At 39.3% G+C, this 15,974-nt stretch overlaps 1 protein-coding gene across 1 annotated transcript; it reads right to left on the bottom strand.

Annotated features, from left to right (window-relative positions):
* Positions 1-13,839: 13,839 nt before the first annotated feature.
* LOC140860578 (uncharacterized) lies at positions 13,840-15,689 on the bottom strand. The gene is made up of 3 exons (XM_073263579.1): positions 15,285-15,689; positions 14,909-15,156; positions 13,840-14,767 (listed from the first exon to the last, which is right to left on the bottom strand). Exons 1-3 carry the CDS (start codon positions 15,687-15,689, stop codon positions 13,840-13,842), a joined length of 1,581 nt encoding a protein of 526 aa, XP_073119680.1.
* Between the last annotated feature and the right edge of the window lie 285 nt (positions 15,690-15,974).

The raw sequence follows: 15,974 nt of genomic DNA, 5'->3' as shown, positions 1-15,974 counted from the left end.
AGATTTTAAATATTATTTAGAGTTTTTTTTAGTTATATATTATATATTTAATATCCTTAATAATATTTTTAATTATCCTAAAACCTATTTTAATTAAAAACTTAAACCTAGACTAATCTAACCTACCCAACCCCACACACACACGCCTCCACTCACTCAGCTGACACCTCCCTTTTTCTTCATCATCTTCTTCGGCTAGAACCAGCAAGGAAATCCATAGCCTAATTTTGAAGCTTCAAAGTTTGTCGTCGTCGTCGTCCCGGATTCTCCACCGCCTATTCCTTCCATTGTTTTTATCGGTGAAAGGCATGTTTTCTTTCGATTTTTATGCCATATCAGTTGTTATAGTGTGTGTAATGTTATGCATCGAAATTTTGTAAGTTTTTTTTTTTTTTCAGAAAATGGTTTGAGTTTCGATGAAGGCGCACGGTTTTGTTGGATTTTTGGTTCATACTCACGTTTTTCTTAGCCATGGTTGCATCTAGCTGCTGGTCAGAGGTTCAGAGGGTTGTGAGGGTAGCCTGGACTCGAATGGCTTGAGTGGTTCGAGCCAAACGAGCCCAGGAAAACCAGAAGGTTCGATCGGCCTCTTGTAGCGCGCAGTTTAGGGTTCGCGGAGAGGGATCGAGTTAGGCTAGGGACTGGGCTGCATGGCTTGGGTTCAGGGGTCAAGTTAGGACCGCCCAGACGTGGGTTACGTCTGGGCGGTGGTGCTCCGGCCAAGGGCGGCCGGAGCAGGCCGGCAGCAGCCATGGAATGGCTGCCCGCGGCCGAGAAGCATGGGGATGGGGGCGACGGGTATAGGTGTTAGGGTTGGTTTCGGGTCGGGTCTATGGCCTGGGTCGGGTCAGTAGTGTGGAGGGTCGGGTTAAGTTGGTACGGGTCTGGGTTAGGTGGGCCGAACTCGAGTCTTTTTAATATTAAAGTATTTTATGATTTAATTGGTTTTGGGCCAATTAATTTGAAATAAAATGATTTGAGTTCCATTTAATTAATTGGGTTGAATTTAATTATTTTTGGGCTTAATTAATTTAACTAAGTAAGTCCACTAATTTTCATGGGCTTTAGAGCCCATGGAAGTTATTGGGCCAGTCTTTGGGCTTTTGGGCCCATTGGGCCAGAATAGGTTGTTATTGGGCCAGGAATGTCTTAATGGGCTTTAATTAATTAATTGGGCTTAGAATAATCATTATTGGGCTTAAGTATGTTAATGGGCCAGTCTCAGTGTTAGTGGGCCAAAATTTAAGAAAATGGGCTTGAGTGTTAGGGCCAGCAGTTCAGCACAAACCATGAGAAATTGCATGTGTCCTAAATATATATTTAATTATTTTATGCATGAATGTTATTTTAGTATTTATATGTTAGTATAAAAATTAAATTAAATATATATGAAGGACACACATTTTATTTAAGTACATGCATTCATGAAATAATTTTTATGCATGGTTTAATGTTTAAGGTTGAGCAAAAGAAAAATAATTTTTTATGTTAGAAGTTGAAATAGTGTGACAATTTGAGGGGGATTCGTCCCCATATATGAACTATTGAAGGGCAGTTTACTGCCAATTTAAGAGGTGATTCGTGGCGGCGATACGTTGGTTTTCACACTGATCAGTGTTTAATGTATGATTTAAGGTTACACTATGGATACAACCATGTGATGTTAGAAAATAATTTGCTCAACAATGTTTATGTATTATGTATGATTATGATATTTAAGTTAATTTAAGTTATGTTATGTCATGATATTTTTTAAGCATGCTCATTCATGTATATGTTATGTATTAGTATTAAAGTGATTTAAATTATTTTAAACCTTTGTTATGTTAGCATGTTGGGCCTCTAGGCTCACTACACTGGTATGGTGCAGGTGAGTACGTAGAGGAGGATGTGGTACCTGAAAGAGTGGGTGCCCGGTGAGCCAACTTGTGGCTAAGGGCTTTGATGACTCTATGTATAAACAATCTTTTGTTTAATATAATTTACACTTTTATAAAGACAATGACTTTATCTTTCTTCATATTGTTATATTGTGATATACTATTGTTGTTTTGATAAAGAACTTGAATATACTATAGTGTATGTAAGATGTGGTAGTACATGGGGATGACTATCATGAAACACATCTTATAGTCACTGTATATTCTAAACAGTTCCTAGTCGATTGAGCCGTCCGTTAATAAGGATAAGGATCGCTCGAGATTGAGACTAGCATTTGCGATGCCGAGTACCACGTTTCATTGGTATGGAACATAGAGATGTTCAAAGCATGCAAATGGATATTCATACGATGAATGATCGAACTACCCTATCCGGACTTTCCAAGTGGTTATCACTTATCGATTGGATAAAGTCCGCGGTTTTGGTTGTACACCATTAGTCCTTACTACTTGAAACATCATTGAGACTCTATATGCTAGTACTGTACTTTGACTCGTTTACCGACTCTATTGGGGTCATCAGGTGTCGGGATTGGGTACAGTTACGACATATATAGGAGTCGATGCTTTGTTGTCAAGGATTCACCACATACTTGCTAGTGTGGATATCCTATGCAATCTGAGGAGATATTAGTGTGACGAATCTCTGGCCAGAGTACATGATGTGTTTTAAGAAATGGTTTCTTAGTAGCACATGCGATGTCACTATTTGATCTTCAAGATGCATTGCATAGTTATCGAATCTCGAACGACTCTCGATTTACCAATAGTTGTTGATTCGATCGGGATATTTGGTTGAAGGGACCGTACTGTACGCTAACCAAAATCTATTGGTTCTTGCAGGCACTATCAGTGATACCTAGGGAATCATGGGGAGATGTTGCTAGGCGCTCTTACCATGATTCGATGGGCAAGTCGGAAATTGTTGTTCCGAGTCACAAGGAGTTGTGAGCCCACGGCTAGCTGTATCCCTGAACCATTGAGGGTCACACAGAGTAATGGATTTTTAATTCCCGTTGAGATAGTTAAATTTAAAGAGTTAAATTTAATGAACAAAGAAGTGGGACTTCTTATTTAAGAGTAGAGGAGTAAGATTTTCTAAAATGACATAGGGATGGACATTTTTGGAAACCACTGAATTCGGATTCAGAAAATTTATCTTGACTCTAAAAGATGCAGAAATGGTTTCTGTGAAAATTGGTGAAATTGGTTTATCAATCTGAGTCACGATGATTTTTATATTAATTTCTGAACATGCGGGCTTTGCTTGTCAGACTTGAACTTATGACTAATGGGCCCTAAGCTGTTAGCAGCCCACATTATAAATAAGTTATTGCAGTACATAAATTATACAACAGAGGCTCACAATTTTCGAAAAACCCTAGTTGTTTTTATTAAAAGTGGCCGCCCCCTTCCCTCTCTGCTCGGGAAAATCCAGCCTGTGAATTTTGAATTTGCAGTCTGGTTTAACGGATCAAATTCTTTAATTCTCTTTGTAGAAACTTCTGATAGATTTTCTAGTGCAATCTATCAGAGGGATTAAATCTCTGTTCGTGGACCTGATTGAAGAATTGTTCGTCCATCAGTTCCTGGGATATACAACAAGAGCAGAGTAATCTGTTGGTGTCCATAATCTCGTTTCGAGATTGAAGGTAAAAATTTAATTGTTATTTTATTCTTACACGCACAATTTAATCGTAAAGTTTTGATACCTATTATGGAATCGTTCCATATAAAATTTTTAAACTTCCGCTGCACTGGGTATCAATTCTGATTGATCTGATCACCGTTCTCCAACAGTGGTATCAGAGCCAGGTTGCTCAGATCAAACGATTAAATTAATCGATTGTACAAAAATTTTTAAGCCTCGGTTTTTGAAACAAAATAAATTTTTTTAAAAAAAAAAAAAAAATTTCCGGGCAAAACAGGGGGCAGCGATCCAATCGCTGCCCAGGGCAGCGCAGGGCGCTCGCTGCCCATGGGCGACGACGTGATCGCTGCCCAGGGCAGCGCATAGGGGCAGCGACGGGCTGCCCGTCCCGAGCCCCTTTGGGGCGCGGGCAGCCCGTGAGCGTCCCGGGCGGCCCGGGAAAATTAATTTTTATTTTTTAAATTAAAATTTTAATATGTTAAAATTCTATTTTTGGTCCGATCGAAAATTGTTTTGATTGATCCACGAGGCGTTGGATCGAATTGTTCGAGTCCGAAAATTTTAAAATTGATTTTTGGATAAATTTGAATTTTTGGAAAATTTATAGATTTTATCCGTTAAATCAGATTTTATGAAATTAATTATTTTTGGTACAATTGATGATAAGATATGATCTTATGGAAATATTGAGTAAAATATGATTTTATGTATAAAATTGGATTTTATATGTAAAATATGGTTTTATTTGATAAAAAGATAAAATATGATTTTGTATGTAAAATAAGATTTTATATATGGAATATGATTTTATCCTTTTAAATTTAATTGCCATTGCATGTTATCCAATAAATTAATTTTGAATTAAATATTATTGGATAAGGATGATCGATTGCCATGACCAATTTTGTAGGTGTATGTTAGGAATTTACATTTGTTTTTATTGTTGTTGGATTTATTAATGTGCCTGGTTTATGGCCCAATATGAATTGTCATATGTAATAAAAGTGGGCCTGGTTTATGGCCCGTTCCCACCCCTTGAAATGTATCCCCTACTTGTCATGGTTATTTATTGTAAATACATTAGACTTAGTGGGAGATGAAGATTTGAAGACGGAGGTGGGCCCAGCAGACAATAAAGACTGAAGAAATGTAAATTGGAAGCTCAATGTAATAGGATTGCATTGCATACCTGCATATTACCTAGGATTGGACTTAGACTCGTGATTGGCAACCACGGGTCGATTAGAAATGGAATCGATCATCCTATATAATATATGATATTATCGTTGTATGCATGTTTTAGACAAAATTGTATGAATCCCGCAAGCATACAAATTTTAAATGATGAGACAAATTTTCAAAATTAAAATCCCTCATTTTAAATATGATTTAAAATTGATATCAAGATAAATAAAAGAAATTTAAATATTGTTTAAATGTTCCTACCTTCCATCAACGATCAATGTATGAGATGCTACCCGCGAATACGGTCCGGCTCATATTATTGGGGGGGCCCGTTCGTCGGAAAGCTGTACATTGGATCGACACATGTTGTAAGTTGGGTGGAACTCCCATGGGATCGGCTCATATTATTGGGGGATCCACATGGCGACCGTCCATCACAACTTAATATTGATGGGTCATCTTGACATGTCACAATAAACGGCGTCATATTATTGGGCCCTTATTGGACATGAGGTAAAAACGTGGAGGTTGCTTTGGAAGCAATTGGGCTCTACCTTTTAAAAATTATGGTTGGCTGATATTATTCGGGACCATAGTTTGTCAATTGGACTCCATGTTCCCACTAAGAAAAACAGTTTCCCGTTTTCACTAGAGGGTAGTGAAATCGTTAAAATAGTGGGAGTGAGATTCATAAAATAAATTTTGCCTATTTTATGTCTTAGTAAATTAATTAAACAATCACTGATTATTGTCTGTTTCTTTTCAGTATTTCATTAAGATGAATTCGCGCAATCCACTATTCTCTATTCTCGAACAAAATAAACTGACTGGCGCAAACTATACGGAATGGTTCCGTAAGTTGAAGATTGTCTTGACTTCGGAGAAGATGCTCTACGTGTTAGAAAAATCTCCTCCGAAGGAAGCACCAGCTGACATAAGTCCGGAAGAGTTGGCCAAACTTGATACATGGTGGGACCATGATATCAACGCCAAATGCTATATGCAAGCCTCGATGTCTGATGAACTCCAGAGGCGATTTGAGGATACCGTGAATGCTGCTGACATTCACGTACAACTCAAGGAACTTTTTGGGGCTCAATCGAGAGCTGAAAGGTTCGCTACTGTAAAAGAGCTAATGACGTGTCGCATGCGTGAAGGGACTTCGGTCCGTGATCATGGGGTACGAGTGATTTGGCTCATACAGAAGTTGGTAACGCTTGATTTGGTGTTGGAGCATGAACTCAACGTGGACTTATTACTTCTCTCTCTTCCTTCTTCGTTTGACGGATTTGTGGTGAATTTCAATATGAACAAGATAGAGGCCTCCCTTGAAGAGATGGTCAATATGCTTGTAACATATGAATCCACTTTAAAGAAGGATAAACCGGCTTTCTTGGTGGGCTCCTCTTCTTCTGCTAAGAAGGGGCCAAGTACAAAGGGTAAGAAACGTTCTACCTCACCCAAGAAAACCGGACCCGAGAAGAAGTACAAGACAAAGGCTTCAAACATGGAAAAGTCCAAGGATGTTTGCCATCACTGCAAGAAACCCGGTCATTGGAAACGTAACTGCAAGGAATATCTAGAGCAGTTGCGAACTGCGAAGGGTATGTTCTATATTGAAATAAATGTTTCACTTAATACTACTTCTTGGGTAGATGTGGATCTCACATTTGCAATGATTTGCAGGTGATGACAAGAAGTCGCAAGCTTAGAATGGGTGAGACCCAGCTGAGGCTCGGAAATGGTTCTAGAGTTGAAGCTAAAGCTGTAGGAGACATTTATTTAATTTTGCAGAACGATTTTAAGTTACTTTTGAGAGATGTTTTATTTGTTCCAGATTTGATTAAAAACATTATTTCTGTTTCTATGCTTGATAGAGATGGTTTTTCTTGCAATTTTGTGAATGAGATTTGCAATATTTACAAGAATTAATGTTTGATTGGAAATGGACAACTTGAAAACGATCTATATAACTTAAAATTAAAAGACGTTCCAATAAATTATGTTGATAAACCGGTAACAACGAACAAAAGGAAAATCGATAGTCAAAACCCGGCAAACCTTTGGCATGCTAGGCTAGGTCATATTTCCTCAAGGAGGATGAACAAGTTAGTGGGAGAGGGCATGTTTGATATGTCTGATATTAACTCTCTATCTACTTGTGAGTCCTGCCTGAAAGGAAAAATGACTAAATCTCCTTTTAAGGGGAAACCTGAGCGTAGTCAAAATCTGTTGGATTTGATCCATACAGATGTTTGTGGTCCATTTAGAATTGGTACTCAATTTGGCCACACCTACTTCATTACCTTTACTGATGATTATTCTAGGTATGAGTATTTATATTTAATGAAATATAAATATGAAGCATTTGAAAAGTTCAAAGAATTCAAGGCTGAAGTAGAAAACAAGCTAGGTAAAAGTATTAAAGCACTTCGATCGGATCGAGGTGGAGAATACTTAAGTACCGAGTTTTAGGACTATCTAAAAGAGAATGAGATTCTCTCTCAGTGGACTCCTCCTATGACACCTCAGCTGAATGGTGTATCGGAGCGTCGTAATCGAACTTTGTTGGACATGGTTCGATCCATGATGAGCTTCACTGAGCTTCCACCTTCGTTTTGGGGCTATGCGCTTGAAACTGCGGTATTGTTGTTGAACAACGTCCACACTAAAGCAGTGGATAAAACACCATACGAGTATGGAATGGCAAAGCTCCTAAGTATTCGTACTTGAGGATTTGGGGATGTCCTGCTTACGTGAAGCAGACAGTGGGAGATAAGTTGGATAGTCGATCCACCTTATGTTATTTTGTAGGGTATCCGAAGAATTCAATCAGATATTATTTCTATCATCCTGCTGAAACAAAGGTGTTTGTTTCAAGGAATGCCACCTTCTTGGAGAAGGAATTCTTATTGGATAAGAAAGGCGAGATGATGGAACTCGAAGAAATTCGAGAAGAACCCGAAATACAAAATAATGATCCTACACCTCAGGAACCATTGATGGACACGCCTATACCTAGAAGATCCGAGAGGACTTCTAGACCTCCTATTCGATATGGTCTTCTTCTTGAAGGGGATCAAGATGAACCTGACGTTGGATGTGATCCAAGAAACTTCAAGGAAGCAATTTTTGATGCGGATTCAAATTTATGGCTTGAAGCTATGCAGTCGGAAATAGATTCGATGCATACAAACCAAGTTTGGTCTTTAGTAGATCCTCCCGATGGAATTGTTCCAATAGGGTGTAAATGGATCTACAAGAGAAAGCTTGGGCCTGATGGTAAGGTATTGACCTACAAGGCACGATTGATGGCGAAAGGTTATACTCAAAGACAAGGAGTTGACTATGATGAAACCTTTTCACCAGTTGCAATGTTCAAGTCCATAAGAATCCTTATTGCCATAGCTGCTTGGTATGACTATGAGATATGGCAAATGGATGTGAAGACTGCATTTCTTAATGGAAACATTAAGGAAGAGATCTATATGATGCAGCCTGAGGGATACACATCCATGGGAAGCGAGCATAAGGTATGCAAGCTTCAGAGATCGATCTATGGTCTCAAACAAGCATCAAGAAGTTGGAACCAGAAATTTGATGAAACAATAAAGGATTTTGGTTTCATCAAGAACTCGGAGGAACCATGCGTGTACAAGAAAGTAGTTAAGGATGCTGTGACATTCTTAGTACTTTATGTTGATGACATCCTACTCATTGGGAATGATGTAGGGATGTTGCAGTCAACAAAGATATGGTTATCAGGTAGATTCTCGATGAAGGATTTGGGTGAGGCATCCTATATTCTAGGGATACAGATCTATAGAGATAGATCTAAGAGAATGATAGGACTCATTCAAGCAACCTACATCGGCACCATATTGAAAAGGTTTTCAATGGATGGGTCCAAGAGAGGACATCTACCCATGTGTCATGGAGTTTCTCTATCCAAGTCTATGTGTCCCAAGACTGATGAAGAGATAGAGAAAATGACACATGTACCATATGCGTCAGCCATAGGTAGTATCATGTATGGGATGATATCTACCAGACCGGATGTAGCATTTGCTCTGAGTGTCACGAGCAGATATCAAGCTAATCCCGGTCAAATGCATTGGAAAGCCGTGAAGGACATTCTTAAGTACTTACGAAGGACTAAGAATATGTTCATGGTATATGCAGGAAGAGAACTGAAATTGGAAGGCTATACCGACTCTAGCTTCCAAAGTGACGTGGATGACACGAAGTCAACCTCTGGATTTGTGTTCATGCTCAATGGCGGTGCTGTCTCTTGGAAGAGTTCCAAGCAGGACACCACAGCGGATTCCACCACTGAGGCTGAATACATTGCGGCATCAGCTGCTGCTAAAGAGGCCGTTTGGATGAGGAATTTCGTCCAAGAGTTGGGCGTTATTCCTGAAGTTGTTGGTCCAGTCCCGGTGTACTATGACAACACGGGTGCCGTTGCTCAGGCAAAGGAACCAAGGTCTCATCAAAGATCCAAACACATACTGAGGAAATACCACATCATCCGGGAGATCGTGGAAAGAGGAGACATCACTGTCGAGAGAGTGGCCTCTGCAGACAATATCGCTGATCCACTTACTAAGCCCTTGCCAGGACCATTATTTGACAAACATCGCGAAGCAATGAGACTGCGTAGTATGACTAGTTGGCTATAGGGCAAGTGGGAGATTGAAAGAGTGGGTGCTCGGTGAGCCAACTTGTGGCTAAGGGCTTTGATGACTCTATGTATAAACAATCTTTTGTTTAATATAATTTACACTTTTATAAAGGCAATGACTTTATCTTTCTTCATATTGTTATATTGTGATATACTATTGTTGTTTTGATAAAGACCTTGAATATACTATAGTGTATGTAAGATGTGGTAGTACATGGGGATGACTATCATGAAACACATCTTATAGTCACTGTATATTCTAAACAGTTCCTAGTCGATTGAGCCGTCCGTTAATAAGGATAAGGATCGCTTGAGATTGAGACTAGCATTTGCGATGCCGAGTACCACGTTTCATTTGCGATGCCGAGTACCCTATCCGGACTTTCCAAGTGGTTATCACTTATCGAGTGGATAAAGTCCGCGGTTTTGGTTGTACACCATTAGTCCTTACTACTTGAAACATCATTGAGACTCTATATGCTAGTACTGTACTTTGACTCGTTTACCGACTCTATTGGGGTCATCAGGTGTCGAGATTGGGTACAGTTACGACACATATAGGAGTCGATGCTTTGTTGTCAAGGATTCACCACATACTTGCTAGTGTGGATATCCTATGCAATCTGAGGAGATATTAGTGTGACGAATCTCTGGCCAGAGTACATGATGTGTTTTAAGAAATGGTTTCTTAGTAGCACATGCGATGTCACTATTTGATCTTCAAGATGCATTGCATAGTTATCGAATCTCGAACGACTCTCGATTTACCAATGGTTGTTGATTCGATCGGGATATTTGGTTGAAGGGACCGTATTGTACTCTAACCAAAATCTATTGGTTCTTGCAGGCACTATCAGTGATACCTAGGGAATCATGGGGCGATGTTGCTAGGCGCTCTTACCATGATTCGATGGGCAAGTCGGAAATTGTTGTTCCGAGTCACAAGGAGTTGTGAGCCCACGGCTAGCTGTATCCCTGAACCATTGAGGGTCACACAGAGTAATGGATTTTTAATCCCCGTTGAGATAGTTAAATTTAAAGAGTTAAATTTAATGAACAAAGAAGTGGGACTTCTTATTTAAGAGTATAGGAGTAAGATTTCCTAAAATGACATAGGGATGTGCATTTTTGGAAACCACTGAATTTGGATTCAGAAAATTTATCTTGACTCTAAAAGATGCAGAAATGGTTTCTGTGAAAATTGGTGAAATTGGTTTATCAATCTGAGTCACGATGATTTTTATATTAATTTCTGAACATGCGGGCTTTGCTTGTCAGACTTGAACTTATGACTAATGGGCCCTAAGCTGTTAGCAGCCCACATTATAAATAAGTTATTGCAGTACAAAAATTATACAACAGAGGCTCACAATTTTCGAAAAACCCTAGTTGTTTTTATTAAAAGTGGCCGCCCCCTTCCCTCTCTGCTCGGGAAAATCCAGCCTGTGAATTTTGAATTTGCAGTCTGGTTTAACGGATCAAATTCGTTAATTCTCTTTGTAGAAACTTCTGATAGATTTTCTAGTGCAATCTTTCAGAGGGATTAAATCTCTGTTCGTGGACCTGATTGAAGAATTGTTCGTCCATCAGTTCCTGGGATATACAACAAGAGCAGAGTAATCTGTTGGTGTCCATAATCTCGTTTCGAGATTGGAGGTAAAAATTTAATTGTTATTTTATTTTTACACGCACAATTTAATCGTAAAGTTTTGATACCTATTATGGAATCGTTCCATATAAAATTTTTAAACTTCCGCTGCACCGGGTATCAATTCTGATTGATCTGATCACCGTTCTCCAACAGTACCCACCGGCAGCGAGGACATATGAGCGGACATGCAGTGACCCCGTGACCGTGATAGTGGACTGAGTCATTACGCATGATTTTGAATATTTTAGCATGATATACATTTTTAATTATTTTCAGTGGTTGAGAATTGAGATATTTTATCTAAATATTTTCAGTGCATGCAGATTTTAATTATTTTACTTATGACAGTATTTTATTAAATGTTTGACTCAGATATTTAAATTTATTTAAGGTGGCATTTTATTTAATTTATTTATTTATTTTATTTAAATCTATTTATTCTGTGCATATATGTATGGGCATGTATGTACATATTTTTATTTAGTAAGTAAATAAAAAAGAAAAAAATTTTCCGCATATTTATTTATTATTTAGAGAGTTAGGGTCGTTTCACCTTTCATGGGTGAGATTTTTACATACGCCTTTTCACCTACTTGAAATTCCAACGGTCGTCTCTTCATATCAGCCCAACTCTTTTGTCGATATTGAGTAGCTTTGAGTCTTTCCTTGATGATGGTTACTTTTTCTACCGTTTCTTGTACCAGTTCAGGTTCAGTGATGGCTTTCTCTCCTACTTCATCCCAGTATAAAGGTGAGCGACACTTTCTCCCATATAATGCTTCGTATGGTGCCATACCAATACTGCTGTGGTAACTATTGTTGTAAGCAAATTTGATTAAAGGCAAATGTTCACTCCAGTTACCACTAAAGTCTAGAGCACAAGCCCTCAGCATGTCCTCTAATGTTTGGATCGTTCTCTCTGTTTGGCCATCAGTTTGAGGGTGATAGGCCATACTGAGAGTGACCTTGGTTCCCATGACATTTTGAAAGCTTTTCCAAAATCTGGACGCAAACCTCGGGTCCCTATCTGACAAAATACTAGCAGGTACACCATGTAATCTTACGATATTGTCCATGTGAAGGGTAGCTAGTTTATCCAGGTTGTAATTCATGCGGACCGGTAGGAAATGCGCTGTCTTTGTAAGTCTATCTACAATTACCCATATTCCGTCATGACTCTGCCTTGACTTGGGTAAGCCAACAAAAAAATCCATAGAAATGTGTTCCCACTTCCATTCTAGAATTTCCAAAGGTTGAAGTAATACTTCAGGTCGTTGATGTTCAGCTTTGACTTTCTGACAGACCTGACATCGAGACACAAACTCAGCGACATCCTTTTTTATTCCATTCCACCAAAAATTTCCTTTTAAATCTCGATACATCTTGGTGCTACCGGGATGAACTGAAAATTTTGATTTGTGTGCTTCAGACATTACTTCATGATGAAGATTATCGATGTCGGGTACACACAATCGTCCTTTCATCCACAAAACTCCATTTTGATCTATTTGGAGATTAGGCATCTTTCCTTCCTTGAATTGGTCCTTAAGTTTGATTAAAGAAGGATCTTGATTCTGTTTCAACTTGACTATTTTTCGAAGACATGGTTGTGCTGAGAGTGAAGCTAGAATTACTTTACCCATATTCTTCCGACTTAACGCATCAGCGACCTTGTTTGCTTTTCCAGGGTGGTAGCTTATTGTCAAGTCATAATCTTTCAGTAGCTCAATCCACCTTCTCTGTCTCATATTCAACTCTTTTTGAGTAAACAAGTACTTGAGACTTTGGTGATCAGTAAATATTTCACATTTTGCCCCGTAGAGGTAGTGCCTCCAAATATTTAGTGCAAAGACTACTGCTGCTAATTCAAGATCATGTGTGGGTTAGTTTTGCTCATACGGCTTCAGTTGTCTTGATGCATAAGAAATTACCCTTCCTTCTTGCATGAGTACGCATCCCAACCCTCCTTTTGACGCATAACTATATATGGTAAAATATTTACCTTCCATTGGTAAAATCAACACTGGAGTGGATGCCAACTTTTCTTTCAAGGTTTGAAAGCTCTTCTCACACAATTCATCCCAGTTGAATTTAGAGTTCTTTTGTGTTAGTTTTGTGAGAGGTATAGATATTGAGGAAAATCCTTCCACAAACTTCCGATAATAGCCAGCCAGGCCTAGAAAACTCCGAACTTCAGTTACCGTTTTTGGTCTAGGCCAATCCATGACGGCTTACACTTTCTTGGAATCCACTGACACTCCATCTTTGGAAATTATATGACCCAGAAAAGTTACGCTCTTTAGCCAGAATTCACACTTCTTAAATTTGGCGTAGAGTTCGTTTTCTCTCAATGTCTGAAGTGTGAGCCGGAGATGGTCTTTATGGTCTTTGTCACTTGGTGAATATACGAGAATGTCATCAATAAACACCACTACAAACTTGTCAAGGAACGGCTTGAATACTCTGTTCATGAGGTCCATGAATGCTGCCGGTGCATTGGTTAATCCAAAAGGAATCACCATCAACTCGTAATGTCCATACCTTGTTCGGAAAGATGTTTTCGGAACATCTTCAATCTTGACTTTCAATTGGTGATAGCCTGACCTTAGATCGAGTTTGGAAAAGACTGTTGCTCCTTTGAGTTGGTCAAACAGATCATCAATTCTTGGAAGAGGATACTTGTTCTTGATTGTGATTTTATTGAGTTCTCGGTAGTCAATACACAATCTCATACTCCCATCCTTTTCTTGACAAACAGGACCGGGGCTCCCCAAGGAGATGCACTTGGTCGTATCTGCTTTTTATCCAACAATTCTTGGAGTTGCTCTTTTAATTCTTTCAACTCTGCTGGAGCCATTCGGTATGGTGCTTTCGAGATAGGTGCAGCACCAGGTACCAGATTAATTTCAAATTCCACTTCGCGGTCGGGAATTAACCCAGGAAGTTCTTCAGGAAACACATCCGAAAATTCTTGAACTACCGGAATATCTTCTAATGAAAGTGTAACTTCTTCATTTACCTCGCCTACCACTGCTAAGTATACTTCTTCGCCACTTTTCATAGCTTTCCAAGTTTGAGAAGCAGATAAAAGAGACTTCTGCTCCTTGACTTTGCCATGATAAATGACTTCGTCGAGATTTGCAGCTCTCAATTTGACATTCTTCATGCGACAATCTACTAAAGCATGGTTATTTGCTAGCCAATCCATTCCTAAGATGGCATCAAATTCTACCATGTTTAGTTGAATGAGTTCAGCTTGAAATACGTGTTCACTGATGTTAATTACGCAATCTCTGTGAACCCTATGTGTTTCAATTGGGTTGCTAGTGGGAGTTGCTACTCTAAAAGGTTCCACAAGTATCTCAGGAGTAAGTCCTAACTTCTTAGCAAACCTCTTAGATATAAATGAATGCGTAGCACCACAATCAAACAACACATAAGCAGAAGTTTTGTTGATTAGAATGGTACCTGCTACAACGTCATTTGCATTCTCGATCTCCTCTTGGGTTATGGCAAAAACTCGGGCATTCGGCTTGTTCTCCTTTGGTTTATTCGGAGTAGAACTACCTTTTGCCTCAGTTTCTTTGCCCTTGTTTTCTGGACAATCTGCAATGCGGTGCCCAGTCTTCCCACATCCAAAACAGGCGCCACTTGCTCTGCGGCATTCTCCGAAGTGTTTAAATCCACAGGTACTACATGGTTTGAATTCTTGATTGCTTGGTTTTGAAGGAGCGCTCTTGTTTGTTCCAGTAAATTGATATGGTTTTTTGAATGACTATTTTCCTGTTGAAGATTGCCCCACAAGAGGTCTCTTGTTTGTGTTCTCGTCTTCCTTTTGCTTGATATCGGTCTTAGCTCGAATTGCAGCTCCCATTAAATCAGCGAAACTTGTGGCATGGTATACTGCTAAAGCTATCTGAATACGACTGCTCAAACCTCTTTTGAAACGGTGCATCTTCAAGACATCATCAGCCATGATAATAGGAGCATACGTTCCGAGTGAATTGAATTTTGAAGTGTATTCAACCACTGACATATCCTGAGTCTGAGTGAAATTTTCAAACTCACTTAATTTTTGCAATCTGACTTCCGCAGGATAATACTGCTTCAGGAACACATCCTTAAATTGTCGCCACGTGATTGGACCGGCTGCAATCATAGGTGGTGAAATGCCTCCCACCACTTGGCTGCTTTTTCTTCCAAAAATGGTGTCACGACATCTACTTTAAACTCGTCAGGAATCTTGAGTAGGCGAAGTTGAGTCTCAATATTCTTGAGCCAATTTTGGCCAACCTCAGGATCTGGATCTCCTTTAAAGGTTTGGGCTCGATTCTTTTTCAGTGACTCGTAATGATACTTCACCCCTTGCACCTGTTGTACTGCCTGTGGTGGTGGATTTCCATTGGTAGATGGGTTTTCCAACCCTTGAATGGTGGTAGCCACAATGGTTGCTATGGCCATCAAATCTGCTTGATTCAAGCCTAACCCTGGTGGTGGTGGTGGTGGATTTCCTTCATTGTTGTTGTTGCGGTTTCGATAGCGTGGGTTACGATTGTTGCGTACCGGCCTCTCGTCCATGTCCTACAATCGCGTAAAGTTTCTAAGATTTTGATAGATTTATGTATTAGAAGCATAACTGGACAAGTTGGACACATAGATAATCAAAAGATCATTCATTGAATCTCAAAAAAACACTGAATCAAAATAGCAACTGATAGTTTTTGTTGGAATTTAAAACAACAACAGAATTGGAAATAAGTGACAAAGAAACACAGCTGAATAGTGACTAAAGCATCCATACTAATCTAAGTCTATAATTTCTCCATCCCCCACGGCCTCGACGTGTTGGGTTATGGCGAGTTC

This window comes from Henckelia pumila, chromosome 4, assembly GCF_033568475.1.
Source record: "Henckelia pumila isolate YLH828 chromosome 4, ASM3356847v2, whole genome shotgun sequence".
Taxonomy (NCBI): domain Eukaryota; kingdom Viridiplantae; phylum Streptophyta; class Magnoliopsida; order Lamiales; family Gesneriaceae; genus Henckelia; species Henckelia pumila.
Note: the sequence above shows the minus strand (reverse complement) of the source record. Positions and strands in the feature narration are given on the sequence as shown.

Excerpts from the sequence above, each read along its gene's own strand:
- LOC140860578 (XM_073263579.1), bottom strand. The coding sequence starts at position 15,689 with ATGGACGAGAGGCCGGTACGCAACAATCGTAACCCACGCTATCGAAAC. Across the intron at positions 15,157-15,284 it reads AAGCAGCCAAGTGGTGGGAG|ACTCAGGATATGTCAGTGGT; the intron begins GCATTTCACCAC and ends AATTTCACTCAG. Across the intron at positions 14,768-14,908 it reads AACAAGAGACCTCTTGTGGG|AGCAAGTGGCGCCTGTTTTG; the intron begins GCAATCTTCAAC and ends AGAATGCCGCAG.